At 41.2% G+C, this 20,681-nt stretch overlaps 1 protein-coding gene across 1 annotated transcript in view; it reads left to right on the plus strand.

Moving 5' to 3' along the window:
- The window catches only part of LOC139745926 (uncharacterized), a 97,883-nt gene that overhangs the window by 31,912 nt on the left and 45,290 nt on the right, over positions 1–20,681 (plus strand). The window contains exon 5 of the mRNA XM_071656611.1: positions 18,780–18,953. Coding sequence (XP_071512712.1) covers positions 18,780–18,953 — 174 coding nt within the window. The remainder of the gene's footprint in view (positions 1–18,779; positions 18,954–20,681) is intronic.

A 20,681-nucleotide genomic window follows, 5' to 3' on the forward strand; every position in this document is an offset into this window, starting at 1 on the left:
AAAAAAACTGACTCACTTTTAAGTCTCTCATCCACAAAGATTTCCCAACTTGCCCCTTTTCCCCAAAAATTTTTGCATTCACCTGTCTATTTTCATCTAAACGAAGGCTTTCTCACCCCCTTTTTTTTTTTCCCCAAAACCCTGTTTCCCATGGCACTGCCTTGCATCCCCCCAGCCTAAACACTCGCCCCTGACCCCCTTTTTTGTAAAAACCCCATTCAACGACCCTATGAAACACAGCTTTTTTCGTCTGTGATTCATGTATTAAAGTTGAAATTGTTAACAATCAGTTGAGTTTTTTCTTTATACCCTGAGGGAAATGATTATTGTTTTGGCTTCATTTTTTTTACAATGATTTTTTATTTAGGGCCCCTTTTTGATAAAAACATTTTAGATTGTTGACTGTGACACTTTCCCTTATTTTGGGTCTGTTTTCAAGTAACATGGGTTTAAAAACCCTGGGGTTTTGGTGCCGTCATTCAGCAGTCAACCCAGAAAAAACTCACCCTTTCCCCTAGGGTTGGTTGAAAAAATTTTGGGTTTCCTGGCTTAGGCAAAGGTTCTGGGGCATTGAAAATTGTTAGAAGACGAGAACGTTATCTCAGAGAGAAAAAATGGGTATGTTTGAAGGAGTAGTGGTTCCAACAATGTCATAGGGGCTGCAAGTCATGGGCTATAGATAGGGTTGTGCAGATAAGGGGGGAAAGTTTTGGGAAAAATGAAATGTTTGGGGACAATAGGTGGGGGAGGTGGTTTGATCGATTAAGTAATGTAAGGATAAGACAGATGTGTGGTATTAAAAAGAGTGTGGCCGAGAGAGCAGAAGAGGGTGTGTTGAAAGGTTTTGGATCATGGAGAGAATGAATAAGGAAAGTTTGACAAAGAAATTTGTTTTAAAAGGGGGGAGGGAACAAGGAGAAGCAGGAGCCCAATATTGGGGGGGAAAGGGGGAGTGAAAAAGTTTTTGGCGATTGGGGCCTGAACATACAGGAGGGGGGAAAGGGAAAGTGCAAGGAATGGGGGTGAACGGGAAGGGTTTGTGGTTTTTATTTGGTTCATCATGTTTCCGTGGATTAAACCCAAGGGATGTGAAGCATTGGGGGAAAACCATGGAAAGGCCCTGTGGGGTTTTTTTTGGGGAAAAGGGATCTGGGGTTTCAGTGCGTTACACATGACAGCTAGAGGTGAGTGTGAACGAATTGGCCTTTTTGTACTTTCCTTGCACTACCTTGGTGGGAAGGGGGGGTTTTCTAAATTTTCCCGTGTGGTGGGGGGGGGGCGACGGTAATTTGGGTGAAGGCAGTGAGTGTGAATGTGTACATGTGCACATATGTATATGTCTGTTTTTGTATATCCCTGGGGGAATTTTTGGGGGAAAGAATACTTCCCATGCAATTTCCCCCCATGTCGTTTGAAGTGGACTTAAAAAAGGGTGGGAGCAGGGGATTAAAAAACCCTTCCCTCGTATTTTAACTTTCTAAAAGGGTAAACAAAAGAAGGAGTCATGCAGGTAGTGCTCATCCTCCTCGAAGGCTCAGATTGGGGTGTCTAAATGTGTGTGGATGTACCCAAGATGAGAAAAAAAGGATAGATAGGAAGCATGTTTGAGGAAAGGAACCTGGATGTTTTGGCTCTGAGTGAAACAAAGCTCAATGGTAAAGGGGAAGAATGGTTTGGGAATGTCTTAGGAGAGAAATCAGGGGTTTGTGAGAGGACAAGAGCAAGGGAAGGAGTAGCACTACTCCTGAAGCAGGAATTGTGGGAGTATGTGATAGAGTGTTAGAAAGTAAATTCTTGATTAACATGGGTAAAACTGAAAGTGGATGGAGAGAGATGGGTTATTATTGGTGCTTATGCACCTGGTCATGAGAAGAAATATCATGAGACACAGATGTTTTAGGAACAGCTGAGTGTGTGTTAGCAACTTTTATGCACGAGACCAGGTTACAGTTATAGGTGATTTGAATGCAAAGGCGAGTAATGTGATGGTTGAGGGAATAATTGGTGTACATGGGGTGTTCAGTGTTGTAAATGGAAATTGTGAAGAGCTTGTAGATTTATGTGCTGAAAAAGGACTGGTCCTTAGGAATACCTGGTTTAAAAAGAGAGATATACATAAGTATATATATGTAAGTAGGAGAGATGGACAAAGAGTGTTATTGGATTATTTGTTGATTGATAGGCACACGAGAGACTTTTGGATGTTAATGTGGTGAGAGGTGCAACTGGAGGGATGTCTGATCATTACCTTGTGGAGGTGAAGGTGAAGATTTGTTGAGGTTTTCAGTAAAGAAGAGAGAATGTTGGGGTGAAGAGAGTAGTGACATTAAGTGAGCTTGGAAAGGAGACTTGTGTGAGGAATTACCTGGAGAGATTGAGTGCAGAATGGAAAAAGTCAGAGCAAATGACGTAAGGGGAGTGGGGGGAGGAAAGGGATGTATTTAGGGAAGCAATGAAGGCTTGTGCAAAAGATGCTTGTGGCATGAGAAAGGTGGGAGGTGGGCAGATTAGAAAAGGTAGTGAGGGGTGCGATGAAGAAGTTAGATTGCTAGTGAAAGAGAAGAGAGAGGCATTTGGATGATTTTTGCAGAGTAATAGTGCAACTGAGTGGGAGATGTTTAAGAGAAAGCAGCAAGAGATCAAGAGAAAGGCTCAAGAGGTGAAAAAGAGGGCAAATGAGAGTTAGGGTGAGAGAGTATCATTAAATTTCAGGGAGAATAAAAAGATGTTTTGGAAGGAGGTAAATAAAGTGTGTAAGACGAGAACAAATAGGAACATCGGTGAAGGGGGCTAATGGAAAGGGAATAACAAGTAGTGGAGAAGTAAGAAGGAGTGAGTGTTTTGAAGGTTTTTTGAATGTGTTTGATGATAGAGTGGCAGATGTAAGGTGCTTTGGTCAAGGTGATGCATAAGTGAGAGGGTCAGGGAGAATGGTAAGGAAAGCTTTGCAAAAGTTGAAAGCTGGTAAGGCTATGTGTTTGGATGGTATTGCAGTGAAATTTATTAGAAAAGGGGGTGACTGTGTTGTTGACTGGTTGGTGAGGATATTCAGTGTATGTATGGTTCATGGTGAAGTGCCTGAGGATTGGCAGAATGCATGCATTGTGCCATTGTACAAAGGTAAAGGGGATAAAGATGAGTGTTCAAATTACTGAGTTATAAGTTTCTTGAGTATTCCTGGGAAATTATATGGGAGGGTATTGATTGAGAGGGTGAAGGCATGTACAGAGAATCAGATTGGGGAAGAGTAGTGTGGTTTCTTAAGCGGTAGAGGATGTGTGGATCAGGTGTTTGCTTTGAAGAATGTATGTAAAAAATACTTAGAGAAAAAAATGGATTTGTATATAGCATTTATGGATCTGGAGAAGGCATATGATAGAGTTGATGAGATGTTCTGTGGAAGGTATTAATAATATATGATGTGGGAGTTAAGTTGCTAGAAGCAGTGAAAAGTTTTTATCGAGGATATAAGGCATGTGTACGAGTAGAAAGAGAGGAAAGTGATTGGTTCCCAGTGAATGTTGGGTTTTGGCAGGGGTGCGTGATGTCTCCATGGTTAGGTTAGGTTAGGTTAGGGGCAGCATAGTCTTTCTGACCCTGACCTCTGCAGCTGAAACTTGACATGGAATGAGGCACAGAGGTCAGGAATCCAGACTGTGGGAATGAGCTATTTTAGAGGAACATGTGGTATAACTAGATAGAATAAAGAAAGTATTGAGGTGGTATATGAAAGAATTGGTATGGCAGTGAATGTAAAGGGAGTGAATTATGGAATGGTAGAGTGGATGAAATGTGATACTTTAAGGTGGTTTTGGTATGTGGAAGAATGCAGAAAGGGGATATTACAAGGAAAGTGTATGATAGTATGATCAAAGAGGTTGATGTGAGAGAAAGACCACTTGTGTCATGGGGAAAGAGAGTAGAAGAGTACTGGAGGGAGAGAAATTGAGGAAGAAAGCATGGAATAGTGTATGCATGGTAGACATGTGAGGACATGGATGAATGGGTAATCTTTTGCCGTGGCAACTCCATTCAAAGGAGTTCCTGGAGGGAACGGGCATCAAAGATATGGATAGACTGTGAGATAGAATATACAAGTAAGCAGAAATTGGTGCATGTCGCAACATTGCACATACTGAATAATTCCTTACTTATCGGTCTTATTTGCAGTAACTGAGGCTGATTGTCTTTTAGAAGCATTTAGCTTGATGTTGTGGTAGGAAATCTCAATCAGTGTATACATGGATGGACAGGGGGCTATGATTATTTTGAAATTTTAGAACAGTGATAATGATATTATCACCATTTCATTACTACCCTTACTCCATAATTACCCTTGCTTTATCACCCTCATTCTACCACCACCTTCACTCTTTCATAACCCATGCTCCATAACCACCCTTGCTCCATTGCTACCCTTCATCGCTACTCTTGCTCCATTGTCACCTTTGCTCCATCATCCTCCAACTCCATTACCCACTTCAATCCATCCCAGCCTGTGGTTCATCTCGGCCTTTATTCCACTGTCATTCCATCACCACCCTTATTCCTTTAATACCCTAGCCTCATCACCACCCTTGATCCATCATCTCCCTCACTCTTTCAGCTTCCTTACTCCACTTTTGCTCTGTCACCCCCATGTGGTCTATTTTTTTCCCATAGGCAGAGCTGTTTAATTATCTTTGTTATTATGTATTCCATTCTTATCATTATGGAGGGGATCAGCAGCACACGTGCTTTCACAAATCATCCTTGTAATTCCTCAGTATATGTTCATTCCCAGTGTTTTCCCCTACTAAGTCTGTTATTATAATTCTTTACACATTTGCTAATGTAATGATTGAAATTCTGGTGATTTTGTTATGAATGGTGTGCTTATAGTTTTGTATTCAATTCTTTAACAGATGAAGTCATTCCTGCTGGGACAAGATCTCGTAAAGTTAAGACTAAAGCTGAAAAAAAGTTAGTGAAACCTCCTCCTAAAAAGAAGTCAAGAGTGTCAGCTTCACAGGCTGCCAAGGGAAAAGCCCGTGGAGGGAAGCAGAATGTTGAACCAAAGGAATATGAGGTATATTGATTTTTCTATTTGATGAAATACATAGAGAAATAGATGCTGAATGTTAAAGAAAATTTATCAGTTTTGAAAGGAGGTTGATGAGACATAAATTCTATAGGAAGTGAATATGATGTCACTTCAAGAAATCTTTTAAGGTAGATGCCACTTGAATTATGAAAGCTCATGTACAGGGAGAGCTTAGGGCTATATAAACTTACCACCATTGAGGAGAAAATTGTTAGGTTTGATGCAATTACAGCCTTCAAGTTTTTGAATCATTTGGACATGGACTATGAACAGTTCTTCATGAGATCCTTAGATAGCAATCAGAGATCAAGACAATAAACTAGGCAGGAAGTTTGCTAGAATGGATATGAGGTACTGTTTTAGTGTTAGGGTGATGGATGGAATAATCTCGGTGATTGAACTGTAAATGCTGGTAGCAGAGACGGGTTCCTATGAGTGTAGAGTTCTCTTCTGCTGTACTGTGCTTTTGTCTGCTTTTAGAGCTTCCTTTCAGTGGCTGCTTTGCTTTTTTGTTCTCTAAAGCAAAGTTTCCTTTCTGGCAAATCCTTTGCATTAGTCACTGATTGAGCAGCATCTCCATATTTTACAAATAACAGTGGTGTTCCTAAGGGTTCTGTACTGTTTGCCCATTCTCTTTCTTCTTTCCGTAAGTGATCTCTTTAGCCTTTTTGTTCATTCTCACACTAATGATTCCACATCATATACCTCAGCCTCTTTCTCTCCCCATACTCAAATACTTATTCTCTTTCTCATGCTGAGTTTTTTTTTTCTCTCTCAATTTGGATTTTTTGTAGCATTTTTGGGTAGGAAAACTAACCAGGTTGAATTCTGTATAGTAGTGCTGAAATGCAATTTCTTCATATCTATCTATGTCTGTATCTCTGATGCCTGTTCCAACTGGAACTTTCTCAAGGGGGTGGCTATGGCAGTAGTCTCCAAAACTAGTGAACCCCATTGCTGCTTCATAACCTTAAGTGCCTCACCACTAATAGGCCACTGGCAGAGGGCAGTTCTAGTGCAATGTTTGCAGAGGCTCCTGCCTGATGTTCCTACTGACTACTACCTAATGCTCCTACCTACTACTTCCACCTAATGTTTCTACCTAATACTCTTGCCAGTATTTCCTCCCTACTGCTTTTATCTACTGTTCCTACTATTTTGCCATGCAAAAAGGCATGGCTAGCACATATTGCTCACCACAGGAAAATCTAGAATTATGAAGAATGGGCTGTTTGAGTTTTGGTTATGAAAAGGAGAGATTGTTTGTTTGTGTACAGAATGCCAACAGTCCACATGTGGGTGAGGCAGAAAGAAAAGACAGTTACCTTGGATAGAGGAGTGCAACTTGACAACCACTGAATTACTGGCTAACTATGCAGCTGTCACTAACCCTGCTAGTAACTAAACAGGTAGTGCTGGTAATTTACCTCCCTTTCTAAGTGTACCACTCATTTCTCTTTGTTCAATTTCAAAATGCCATGATTTAACCCTTAATATCTTAAACTGTTGAGCATAACCCCATCCACTATGTCTTTGAAGCCCTATGTAATCAACATCAGAAAGTCTGCTTCCTTAAAGTTGTAATTGTTTTATCGGTGCTGTAACTGTTTATCTTGGGAGCAGCTGTTTTATATCTAGAAATGTTTTATTTTCTCTAGTGTGGAGCACTGTTCACTTATGTTGGATGTTTCTATGTCCATGTGTGCCAGCAAAAATTGAAAGAAAAACCCTTCAATACATTAATTTACCTTGGTGTTACCTCTGATGATCCTTTTCTGTGTCCCATGATTTTTTTTTCATGATGATAGCTGAGGTGGTATGGATTACTTAATTATCCAGTCATGCCTATCTTATATACACTACATATATACCCACTTTTTTTTTTTTTTTTCCGCTGTCTCCTGCGTTTGCGAGGTAGCGCAAGGAAACAGACGAAAGAAATGGCTCAACCCACCCCCATACACATGTATATACATATGTCCACACACGCAAATATACATACCTACACAGCTTTCCATGGTTTACCCCAGATGCTTCACATGCCCTGATTCAATCCACTGACAGCACGTCAACCCTGGTATACCACATCGGTCCAATTCACTCTATTCCTTGCCCTCCTTTATACCCACCTATGTGAATATTTTTTTTTTTTTTTTTTTTCGGTCTCCTGCGTTTGCGAGGTAGCGCAAGGAAACAGACGAAAGAAATGGCCCAACCCACCCCCATACACAGGTATATACATACGTCCACACACGCAAAATATACATACCTACACAGCTTTCCATGGTTTACCCGACGCTTCACATGCCCCGATTCAATCCACTGACAGCACGTCAACCCCGGTATACCACATCGCTCCAATTCACTCTATTCCTTGCCCTCCTTTCACCCTCCTGCATGTTCAGGCCCCGATCACACAAAATCTTTTTCACTCCATCTTTCCACCTCCAATTTGGTCTCCCTCTTCTCCTCGTTCCCTCCACCTCTGACACATATATCCTCTTGGTCAATCTTTCCTCACTCATTCTCTCCATGTGCCCAAACCATTTCAAAACACCCTCTTCTGCTCTCTCAACCACGCTCTTTTTATTTCCACACATCTCTCTTACCCTTACGTTACTCACTTGATCAAACCACCTCACACCACACATTGTCCTCAAACATCTCATTTCCAGCACATCCATCCTTCTGCGCACAACTCTATCCATAGCCCACGCCTCGCAACCATACAACATTGTTGGAACCACTATTCCTTCAAACATACTCATTTTTGCTTTCCGAGATAATGTTCTCGACTTCCACACATTCTTCAAGGCTCCCAGAATTTTCGCCCCCTCCCCCACCCTATGATCCACTTCCGCTTCCATGGTTCCATCCGCTGCCAGATCCACTCCCAGATATCTAAAACACTTCACTTCCTCCAGTTTTTCTCCATTCAAACTCACCTCCCAATTGACTTGACCCTCAACCCTACTGTACCTAATAACCTTGCTCTTATTCACATTTACTCTTAACTTTCTTCTTTCACACACTTTACCAAACTCAGTCACCAGCTTCTGCAGTTTCTCACATGAATCAGCCACCAGCGGTGTATCATCAGCGAACAACAACTGACTCACTTCCCAAGCTCTCTCATCCCCAACAGACTTCATACCTGCCCCTCTTTCCAAAACTTGCATTCACCTCCCTAACAACCCCATCCATAAACAAATATATATAGTTCTTTATTTCCCATCTGTTTTTATGAACCTCCCATAGCACTCAGGAAGCTGGCTACCCTCTACTGGGCAGGACCATGAGTTATATAGTGATGTGTTCATAAATGTAGGGAAGGTACAGAGCATCTGTGCAGTAAGTGTCTGGGACTGTCATTGTGGTTGTTGTATTGTGGGCATGAAGGATATTGGGATGTGTTGAATCAGTGATTGTAATAATATAGGGATAGAAAAGTCTGACTTATGTTTGTCTGGGGAGTGTAGTTTTAGATGGATATATGTCTGGCCTGTTGATGTTTAAGACTGAGTTGCAAGAGTCGTTGTTTAGTGCTTGTCGGGTCATTTTGGTGTGTGTGTGCGGTTTGTCTGTTTCATTTTTGTTAATGGTAGGGGATCTGTGAGTAGAGGCTGGTGAAGTGTGAGGCATGAGTAGGCATTGTATTTCTGCTTCAAAGTTGATAGATAGTTACTGAGTGGTTTGGATGGGAAGGGGTCTGCTACCATTGCAAAGAATTGAGTGCCAAACATATAGAGGTGGCATTATGTTGGGGGGATATTTGTGTCAGTGTGCTTGTAATGATTTTTCTGAGTGCTTTTATTTTGTGTGGTTCATATGTTTGTTGATATACTTTAGAGAGGGTAGAAGACCAGGCAGTTGAGGCATTGTTTAGAGTGGAGCATATGAATTTTTTGTTTAGGATATGAAGGGATTCTTTTTTTTTTCTCCCAGAATGTCATACAAGTTGATGTTCTAAGGGTATTTAGTTTGTGGATAGCTAATGTGTTAGTATTATTGATGTGAGGAGTGAATGCCATGTGTGATATCTAGAAAGGTTGGTACTGTGTTCTGTAGGACTGATTTTCCGTTCAGCTTAATTGGAGGATGTGAGCTACATTTCTTTCTGTCAGGGAATAAAAAAGTGAGTAAAGACTGGAGGTGCAGATATTCTGTTTTGGGTGAGCCTTTGTTCCAGTTGTGTAATGTAGTTTAGCATGTCTGCATGATTGTTGTTGCTACTATTGTGTCAGTGTTGTGATGTGATTTTGAGGTTGCAAATATGAGGACCCTCATATTGTGGTTTGTTGGAGGTAATGTGAGTTCATGTAGGCAGAAATAAAAGGGGGTTAGAGATGGAACTGCTCCGTGGGGAACTTCTTTGTAGAATTATGAGTTTTAGATGTAGAGCCATTGTGAGTGACTGGCTTGGTGGCTAACTGTGATTTTGGGCAACCACTTCATAGTCAATGTTGTGGAGGGTGGTGTTTAGTATTTTTTGTGTGTTAATGTGTAGGGGGAAAGTGTCAAATGCTTCTTTGAATTTTATTGCGTCTAGTATTGTGTAGGATGGGGGATATGGTTGATTGAAGCCATCAGAGATGTGTTGTACATGGAGAGTGGTGGTTGAGTGGTTGTGTCTGAAGCCATGTTTTGCAGGTGTTAGGTAGATGTTTTGGTTAATTCTTTTGTGGCTCAGTTTTTCAGACTTTGGATATTGGAGACAGAAGTGGTACAGAGCTGTAGAAGAAGAGAGAATGAAGTGGTTAGGTTAGGTTAGGTTTGTCAAGCTTTCCATGTACTTCATAATCATCCTTTCCATGTGTCCATGCCATTTCAGTGGACCCTTCTCAGCTTTCTCACAAACTCCTCTTACTACCACACCTTGCTTTTACCCTATAATTCCTTATTTGATCAACCCTTCTCGCATCACATATTGTCCTCAAATATTTCATGTGACACATCCTCCCTGTTCTATACTTTTTTTTTTCTTGTGAAGGGCCTGTGCTAGGTATCCATAAAACACTATTCAACCCAATTCATTGTAAAGTAATGAGGATGGCTCACAATGGAAGAAGGTGGAAATGATTTGCAGGAATCTCTTTGAGAAAGATTTGGGAGTTGACGTTGTCTATAACCTGTTGCCAGAGTACCACCTTAGGAGAGTAGTGGAGGATGCCAATCGTCTTTTTACAAAAATTAGATCTGAATTCTAGTGCATGGGTAAAGAAAGAATCAGCAAGTTGTTCACACCTTACATAAGGCCAAAACTCGAATATGCTTATCAAGTTCTATCACCATACTTAAAGAAACACAAAGAACTAAGAAGGAAGGTCCAAGGGAGAGCAACATAGGAATTGATAAGACTGGGTTATTGGGAAAGGCTTGTAGCCTTAAATTTGTCTGCCTTGGAAAAGAGAAGAATGAGGGATGACCTAATCACAACCTTTAAGTTTTTGAAGCAGATTGATGATGTAGACACTAGTTCTTTAAGAGATGTAGGGATAGAACTGTCATAGGATATGAATAAAATTTCATAAGATATTTGTTAAGTACTTTTGTATTCTGATAGCATAGAATGCCTGAATACATAGTTAATGGAGACCTGTAGAAATTTAAAAAGTTTTATGATAGAAAATGTTCAAGAGAATAAGTACCTCCCCATTTAGTACAAATAAATAATTACACAAGAGGGGAGACCCACACCAGCACTGCAGATAGGTCAGGAATGTTAGGTAATGCTGATGAATTAACAATAATCGGTAAAGAACTGGAATTTGAGGGAGAATGCACCTGGTATTGTTATGGAAACAGAATTTACTAAAGATATTAGATCTCACCTTTTCTGTTCATAAAGGTATATGACAGTAAGGAGGGAAAGAGAAGACAAAGGGTGAGGATTGGCCCTCCTAATAAGAGATAATCCTTTGTTTCAGGATATAGTGGTACAGGTAATTTATCCGGCCCCTTCAGGACTTTGGACATACTGGATAATGAATTTTTCTTTTATAAGAAGGTATTTTGGTCGAGGTGGTGTGCAAAGTGAGAGGGTTAGGGAAAATGATTTGGTAAACAGAGAAGAGGTAGTGAAAGCTTTGCGGAAGATGAAAGCCGGCAAGGCAGCAGGTTTGGATGGTATTGCAGTGGAATTTATTAAAAAAGGGGGTGACTGTATTGTTGACTGGTTGGTAAGGTTATTTGATGTATGTATGACTCATGGTGAGGTACCTGAGGATTGGCGGAATGCGTGCATAGTGCCATTGTACAAAGGCAAAGGGGATAAGAGTTAGTGCTCAAATTACAGAGGTATAAGTTTGTTGAGTATTCCTGGTAAATTATATGGGAGGGTATTGATTGAGAGGGTGAAGGCATGTACAGAGCATCAGATTGGGGAAGAGCAGTGTGGTTTCAGAGGTGGTAGAGGATGTGTGGATCAGGTGTTTGCTTTGAAGAATGTATGTGAGAAATACTTAGAAAAGCAAATGGATTTGTATGTAGCATTTATGGATCTGGAGAAGGCATATGATAGAGTTGATAGAGATGCTCTGTGGAAGGTATTAAGAATATATGGTGTGGGAGGAAAGTTGTTAGAAGCAGTGAAAAGTTTTTATCGAGGATGTAAGGCATGTGTACGTGTAGGAAGAGAGGAAAGTGATTGGTTCTCAGTGAATGTAGGTTTGCGGCAGGGGTGTGTGATGTCTCCATGGTTGTTTAATTTGTTTATGGATGGGGTTGTTAGGGAGGTGAATGCAAGAGTTTTGGAAAGAGGGGCAGGTATGAAGTCTGTTGGGGATGAGAGAGCTTGGGAAGTGAGTCAGTTGTTGTTCGCTGATGATACAGCGCTGGTGGCTGATTCATGTGAGAAACTGCAGAAGCTGGTGACTGAGTTTGGTAAAGTGTGTGGAAGAAGAAAGTTAAGAGTAAATGTGAATAAGAGCAAGGTTATTAGGTACAGTAGGGTTGAGGGTCAAGTCAATTGGGAGGTGAGTTTGAATGGAGAAAAACTGGAGGAAGTGAAGTGTTTTAGATATCTGGGAGTGGATCTGGCAGCGGATGGAACCATGGAAGCGGAAGTGGATCATAGGGTGGGGGAGGGGGCGAAAATTCTGGGGGCCTTGAAGAATGTGTGGAAGTCGAGAACATTATCTCGGAAAGCAAAAATGGGTATGTTTGAAGGAATAGTGGTTCCAACAATGTTGTATGGTTGCGAGGCGTGGGCTATGGATAGAGTTGTGCGCAGGAGGATGGATGTGCTGGAAATGAGATGTTTGAGGACAATGTGTGGTGTGAGATGGTTTGATCGAGTGAGTAACGTAAGGGTAAGAGAGATGTGTGGAAATAAAAAGAGCGTGGTTGAGAGAGCAGAAGAGGGTGTTTTGAAGTGGTTTGGGCACATGGAGAGAATGAGTGAGGAAAGATTGACCAAGAGGATATATGTGTCGGAGGTGGAGGGAATGAGGAGAAGAGGGAGACCAAATTGGAGGTGGAAAGATGGAGTGAAAAAGATTTTGTGTGATTGGGGCCTGAACATGCAGGAGGGTGAAAGGAGGGCAAGGAATAGAGTGAATTGGAGCGATGTGGTATACCGGGGTTGACGTGCTGTCAGTGGATTGAATCAAGGCATGTGAAGCGTCTTGGGTAAACCATGGAAAGCTGTGTAGGTATGTATATTTGCGTGTGTGGACGTATGTATATACATGTGTATGGGGGTGGGTTGGGCCATTTCTTTCGTCTGTTTCCTTGCGCTACCTCGCAAACGCGGGAGACAGCGACAAAGTATAATAATAAAAAAAAAAAAAGAAGGTATTTATATTTACAGTATTGAAAAAAAGTATTACAGTCAACTCCCTTTCAAAGAAACCTTTGTGTATTGGAATTTGGCTTCTAACAGACCCCACTGGACTAAGTTTGGGATCTGAAAGACATTTATGTAAAAGTAATTTTTCTTAATTTTTTTCCTCTGTGCATGTCACCTTTTTTCTGTATTAACAAGGTAGTGCCAAGAATAGACAAAGAAAGCCCTTATTTTTTTTTTTTTTTTTTTATACTTTGTCGCTGTCTCCCGCGCTTGCGAGGTAGCGCAAGGAAACAGACGAAAGAAATGGCCCAACCCCCCCAATACACACGTATACACATACGTCCACACACGCAAACATACATACCTACACAGCCCTCCATAGCTTACCCCAGACGCTTCACATGCCTTGATTCAATCCACTGACAGCACGTCAACCCCGGTATACCACATTGCTCCAATTCACTCTATTCCTTGCCCTCCTTTCACCCTCCTGCATGTTCAGGCCCCGATCACACAAAATCTTTTTCACTCCATCTTTCCACCTCCAATTTGGTCTCCCTCTTCTCCTTGTTCCCTCCACCTCCGACACATATATCCTCTTGGTCAATCTTTCCTCACTCATCCTCTCCATGTGCCCAAACCACTTCAAAACACCCTCTTCTGCTCTCTCAACCACGCTCTTTTTATTTCCACACATCTCTCTTACCCTTACGTTACTCACTCGATCAAACCACCTCACACCACACATTGTCCTCAAACATCTCATTTCCAGCACATCCATCCTCCTGCGCACAACTCTATCCATAGCCCACGCCTCGCAACCATACAACATTGTTGGAACCACTATTCCTTCAAACATACCCATTTTTGCTTTCCGAGATAATGTTCTCGACTTCCACACATTCTTCAAGGCCCCCAGAATTTTCGCCCCCTCCCCCACCCTATGATCCACTTCCGCTTCCATGGTTCCATCCGCTGCCAGATCCACTCCCAGATATCTAAAACACTTCACTTCCTCCAGTTTTTCTCCATTCAAACTCACCTCCCAATTGACTTGACCCTCAACCCTACTGTACTTAATAACCTTGCTCTTATTCACATTTACTCTTAACTTTCTTCTTCCACACAATTTACCAAACTCAGTCACCAGCTTCTGGAGTTTCTCACATGAATCAGCCACCAGCGCTGTATCATCAGCGAACAACAACTGACTCACTTCCCAAGCTCTCTCATCCCCAACAGACTTCATACTTGCCCCTCTTTCCAAAACTCTTGCATTCACCTCCCTAACAACCCCATCCATAAACAAATTAAACAACCATGGAGACATCACACACCCCTGCCGCAAACCTACATTCACTGAGAACCAATCACTTTCCTCTCTTCCTACACGTACACATGCCTTACATCCTCGATAAAAACTTTTCACTGCTTCTAACAACTTTCCTCCCACACCATATATTCTTAATACCTTCCACAGAGCATCTCTATCAACTCTATCATATGCCTTCTCCAGATCCATAAATGCTACATACAAATCCATTTGCTTTTCTAAGTATTTCTCACATACATTCTTCAAAGCAAACACCTGATCCACACATCCTCTACCACTTCTGAAACCACACTGCTCTTCCCCAATCTGATGCTCTGTACATGCCTTCACCCTCTCAATCAATACCCTCCCATATAATTTACCAGGAATACTCAACAAACTTATACCTCTGTAATTTGAGCACTAACTCTTATCCCCTTTGCCTTTGTACAATGGCACTATGCACGCATTCCGCCAATCCTCAGGCACCTCACCATGAGTCATACATACATTAAATAACCTTACCAACCAGTCAACAATACAGTCACCCCCTTTTTTAATAAATTCCACTGCAATACCATCCAAACCTGCTGCCTTGCCGGCTTTCATCTTCCGCAAAGCTTTCACTACCTCTTCTCTGTTTACCAAATCATTTTCCCTAACCCTCTCACTTTGCACACCACCTCGACCAAAACACCCTATATCTGCCACTCTATCATCAAACACATTCAACAAACCTTCAAAATACTTACTCCATCTCCTTCTCACATCACCACTACTTGTTATCACCTCCCCATTTGCGCCCTTCACTGAAGATCCCATTTGCTCCCTTGTCTTACGCACTTTATTTACCTCCTTCCAGAACATCTTTTTATTCTCCCTAAAATTTAATGATACTCTCTCACCCCAACTCTCATTTGCCCTTTTTTTCACCTCATGCACCTTTCTCTTGACCTCCTGTCTCTTTCTTTTATACATCTCCCACTCAATTGCATTTTTTCCCTGCAAAAATCGTCCAAATGCCTCTCTCTTCTCTTTCACTAATACTCTTACTTCTTCATCCCACCGGTGACTCACTACCCTTTCTGATCAACCCACCTCCCACTCTTCTCATGCCACAAGCATCTTTTGCGCAATCCATCACTGATTCCCTAAATGCATCCCATTCCTCCCCCACTCCCCTTACTTCCATTGTTCTCACCCTTTTCCATTCTGTACTCAGTCTCTCCTGGTACTTCCTCACACAGGTCTCCTTCTCAAGCTCACTTACTCTGACCACCCTCTTCACCCCAACATTCACCCTTCTTTTCTTATTTATTTACATCCATTTTTTGTTATATTGCAGAGTAGTCTGGTAAGTTAAGAAGGACCTACTGGGCTGGCTCTAGGATGTAATTGAATAGTCCACAAGTTTCTCACCTCAGTTTATGACATTAGTGTCAGGAGAACATATAACAGCATGTTGTGGATTATCATGGTGCATTTTTCTTTATTTTCCTAACAAAGTGTTGATATGTAGTAGTTGGTAGGCAGCCAGCAGTCACCAACCTGGGATGTATATTACCAGTACTACTTCCGTGGGTAACTGGAGGGTTAGTAATGGCTGTGTAGTGAGCCAGCACTTCAGTGGTAGTCAGGTTGCACTCCTCTGTTCCAGGTAGCTGTCTTTTCTTTTTGCCTCACTCACACATGGACTGCTGGCATTCTTTCCACAAACATACAATCTCTTCTTGCCACACTTAACACTTGACAACACTTAACTCACAGAACACATTGTCCAAGACAATCGCATGTTTACCAAATGGTGTCCTACCAAATGGTGTTCATCCTACTGTGGAAGTAAAAGCTTTGTCTCCTTCATTTTCGTAGCATCACAACTTTTCAACTTTCCCTTTCCATATACCGTGATGTTCATGTTCTGTCTCTATTTTATAGGTATTCTTTTGGCCATTGTCCTCATGAGTTGTCTGCATACGTCTTCACCCCTCAGGTTTGGACCTGTGGCATATGTTTTGCTGCTGCTTCCCAGAGTTTTTCTGTAGAGGCCTTCCACTCATAGATTGGTTGTTATGATGCCTCCTCCTTCCCACGAACAGCTAAGCTGTGGAATTATCTCCCTCTTTTGTCCTCCCCCTTCATAGAAAATTTCCTTTAAGCCCTGATTATTTTATTTTATTTTTTACTTTTTCTACTCATCTTGAAAAACAGATATGGGAGGGTTATTCTTCACACTGCTAGATGATGTTAGTATTCTCATCTTCTCACTGGAAGAAAGTTGAGCAAACTCAAGCATATCATCCCAGCCTGCTTGCAGTGCTGCTGTGGAAGTTACAACACATAAAATGAAAATTTCTTTTATCTCTCACTCTCATCCTGTATAATGATTATGCACCTAGTTTAATTGGTCATTAACATTTAAGAACTGAATGGTAGAAAAAACGTGTATAAAAGATGAGTTACTTAGTGACCAATAGCCATGTGATCTGCTTCATTCCATCTAGTGGTGACCAGTAATCATGTGTTTGACTCTCGTGATGACCCACAGTCTCCCACTTCATTTGGCTCATTCTCATGTTTCTCAGGTGAACACTAAATGTGTGTTAAGTTAGCTGAAACATATATTTATTTACATAAGCTTTCATTCCTATGTTACCCATTCACATCACTTATGCATTATGTAAATAACGTGTTCTTATATATGCCATACGCCGTGTTGGACTTACTCTTGTCTGTCAACACTCGTGTAGTTGCCAGATGCAAGAACATAAAAAGTTGTTACTGAATGTAAATGTACAAATAATTTTGGTCATATATCTGTATTTTACATATTTAATAATTTTTCTCAGTACTCAAAACTGTTAAAGATACCCATCATAAGCACTGTACAGTTTTTCTGTTATGCTGTACAAAACATTTGTAGAGGTATACAAGCTGTCACCAGTGATGTACTTTGGAGTTCATTTGCTAGCTTTAGTAAACTAAATCCTGTACAGTATCCATAATGTGATCAAGTATATTATATCATTCCAAACACTTAAGATACTTTATTTAGTTATGTTGTTCATTAGAAATTATTCACTATGGTAATTTTTTTTTTTTTTTTTTTTTTTGCTTTGTCGCTGTCTCCCGCGTTTGGGAGGTAGCGCAAGGAAACAGACGAAAGAAATGGCCCAACCCACCCCCATACACATGTATATACATACGTCCACACACGCAAATATGCATACCTACACAGCTTTCCATGGTTTACCCCAGACGCTTCACATGCCTTGATTCAATCCACTGACAGCACGTCAACCCCGGTATACCACATCGCTCCAATTCACTCTATTCCTTGCCCTCCTTTCACCCTCCTGCATGTTCAGGCCCCGATCACACAAAATCTTTTTCACTCCATCTTTCCACCTCCAATTTGGTCTCCCTCTTCTCCTCGTTCCCTCCACCTCCGACACATATATCCTCTTGGTCAATCTTTCCTCACTCATTCTCTCCATGTGCCCAAACCATTTCAAAACACCCTCTTCTGCTCTCTCAACCACGCTCTTTTTATTTCCACAGATCTCTCTTACCCTTACGTTACTTACTCGATCAAACCACCTCACACCACACATTGTCCTCAAACATCTCATTTCCAGCACATCCATCCTCCTGCGCACAACTCTATCCATAGCCCACGCCTCGCAACCATACAACATTGTTGGAACCACTATTCCTTCAAACATACCCATTTTTGCTTTCCGAGATAATGTTCTCGACTTCCACACATTCTTCAAGGCTCCCAGAATTTTCGCCCCCTCCCCCACCCTATGATCCACTTCCGCTTCCATGGTTCCATCCGCTGCCAGATCCACTCCCAGATATCTAAAACACTTCACTTCCTCCAGTTTTTCTCCATTCAAACTCACCTCCCAATTGACTTAACCCTCAACCCTACTGTACCTAATAACCTTGCTCTTATTCACATTTACTCTTAACTTTCTTCTTTCACACACTTTACCAAACTCAGTCACCAGCTTCTGCAGTTTCTCACATGAATCAGCCACCAGCACTGTATCATCAGCGAACAACAACTGACTCACTTCCCAAGCTCTCTCATCCCCAACAGACTTCATATGGTAATATAAGTGTATTTTTAAACTTCAAGGTCTTTTGGTTTTAGTTTACGTTCTGGTATTTTTTTCTTCTTTCACAACACAAACTTCAGAAACTTTGTTTTATTACCTGAGAGTCCTTATAGGTTGTGTGATAAACATACCCTTGGACTGATCTAGATATTTCCTAGATGTACATGAACTAGGTAAATGCTCTAGAATATTCTCACATTTTGGAGGGGAGCTTGATGATACTGAATATGCATTTGATATTTTTTTTTTATAGATTAACTATATTTTATCTGTAATGTAGAATGGAAAGAGCAGTGCTTATGGTAATGAGCTTGAGTAAATTTCTCTGTTTGTAGCTCCAAATAATAGGTTGCTTTTTTTTATGGCCTTGTTTTTATTTATGTGTTTAGCATTGAGCTGAGTTGGCTTTAAATGTAAAATTGAAATAATGTTCATTGCAATACCAATACCAATAAGAAGCGTGCAATGCAGGTGGAGGCAGTGGTGGATCATCGTGTACGTGGTCGCTTCACAGAGTACAAAGTAAGATGGAAGGGATTTGGACCCATGGATGATTCATGGGTACCTGAAGCAGAGCTTAGCTGTGACAACCTCCTGAATAAGTACTTTAAGACTGTTGGCCGCAACTTAGAGGAGTCATATGAGGTAGGAATTTATTTATCTTCCCTATTTTTCTTCATGTACCTTTTTTTTTTTTTTTTTTTTCATACTATTCGCCATTTCCCGCGAGTGTAGTATTTCGAGTTCATTTCCTTCTTTTGTTTTGCCAATTCCTTTCTAGATATAGTATTTATATCTTCATTGCACAGCAGATAAATAGAATATTAGTCTGTTAGTATGTATACAGAATGTCCTTTCTTCCATTTGGATGAAATTCTTAGGTAGTTGAAATTTTGAAGTTGACCCAGCTTTTCATCCTCCTCCCAAATCTCACTCTAAATTCTCATAAAACATTACATTTTATTTCTCATTTTTATTTGATTCAAACTTTCAGGCTCCCTCTTGTCTATCTACCTTTATCTCTGACACCTGATCCCTCTGGGAACTCATATCAATGGGATGGCCACGGCAAAAGACTCTCCACTTGTAAGTGCCCTCACATGCCTCCCTTGCATACACCATTCCACGCATTCCTCCATCATTTCATTCTATCTAGTACTCTTCCATTATATCCCTGTGTCACAGGTGGTCTTCATCTCACACACCAACCCCTTTAATTGTACTGTCATACACAATCCTTATGAACTCCCCAACTTGCATTCTTTCCACTTGTCCAAACCATCTCAAAGTATTATGTTTTACTCACTCTTCCACTCCACACCTCATTCCCTTTGGATTCCATGCCACATTCTTCTCTCCTACACACTCTCATTTCTTTCTTCATTCCATTTAGTTATACCACATGCTTCTCTCAAATAGCTTATTTCCACTACCTTGATGCTTGACCTCTGTGATTCTTTCCATGTCCATGTTTTGGCTGAACTTACATCTTACAACTCTAGCTTCATTATTCTGAAAAGGGACCCAGTGACTCTTCTACCCCATACTGTGCTCTCCTTAATTTCCTTCCATATCACCAAACTTACCTAGGATAGCTCCTAAATATACTCTCTCTCTCTCTCTCTCTCTCTCTCTCTCTCTCTCTCTCTCTCTCTCTCTCTCTCTCTCTCTCTCTCTCTCTCTCCCTCTCTCTCCCCTCTCTCCCTCTCCCCCCCCCCCTCTCTCTCTCTCTCTCAAGAAAGAAAGAAAGAAAGAAAGAACCCAATATAATCTACAAGCAGGCTTGTCACAAGCCTCAACACCTCACTTTATCTCTGCACCATGTTTCCCAACCATTTCTTTCACCTCTCTTATTGCTCCATCCTTCCTCCAGTGATATAAAATTTGTCTCCTGCCTATCTGTTCACGCTGTGTCATTCACTTGTTAACCTGATACCCAGAGTGCAACCAACTTATATTATGCTGTACCCAAATGTCTTCCCTAGTTCAGAAAGCCAAAGATTGGATCGTAAATAATTCACTCAGAGTTTTAGTGTAGAATTATGGTGGTATCCAAGACATGTTGGTATCAGTGGTTAAGAAGTAGATGCTGAGGCCAAAGCAGCTATATCTGACAACTGTATATGAGAGCTGTGTCACAATGATGTCATAGGCAGATTATAGAATTATATTTTATGTAAGTGGATCATAGGGTGGGGGAGGGGGCGAAAATTCTGGGAGCCTTGAAGAATGTGTGGAAGTCGAGAACATTATCTCGGAAAGCAAAAATGGGCATGTTTGAAGGAATAGTGGTTCCAACAATGTTGTATGGTTGCGAGGCGTGGACTATGGATAGAGTTGTGCGCAGGAGGATGGATGTGCTGGAAATGAGAT

Source organism: Panulirus ornatus, chromosome 63 (assembly GCF_036320965.1).
Source record: "Panulirus ornatus isolate Po-2019 chromosome 63, ASM3632096v1, whole genome shotgun sequence".
NCBI lineage: Eukaryota > Metazoa > Arthropoda > Malacostraca > Decapoda > Palinuridae > Panulirus > Panulirus ornatus.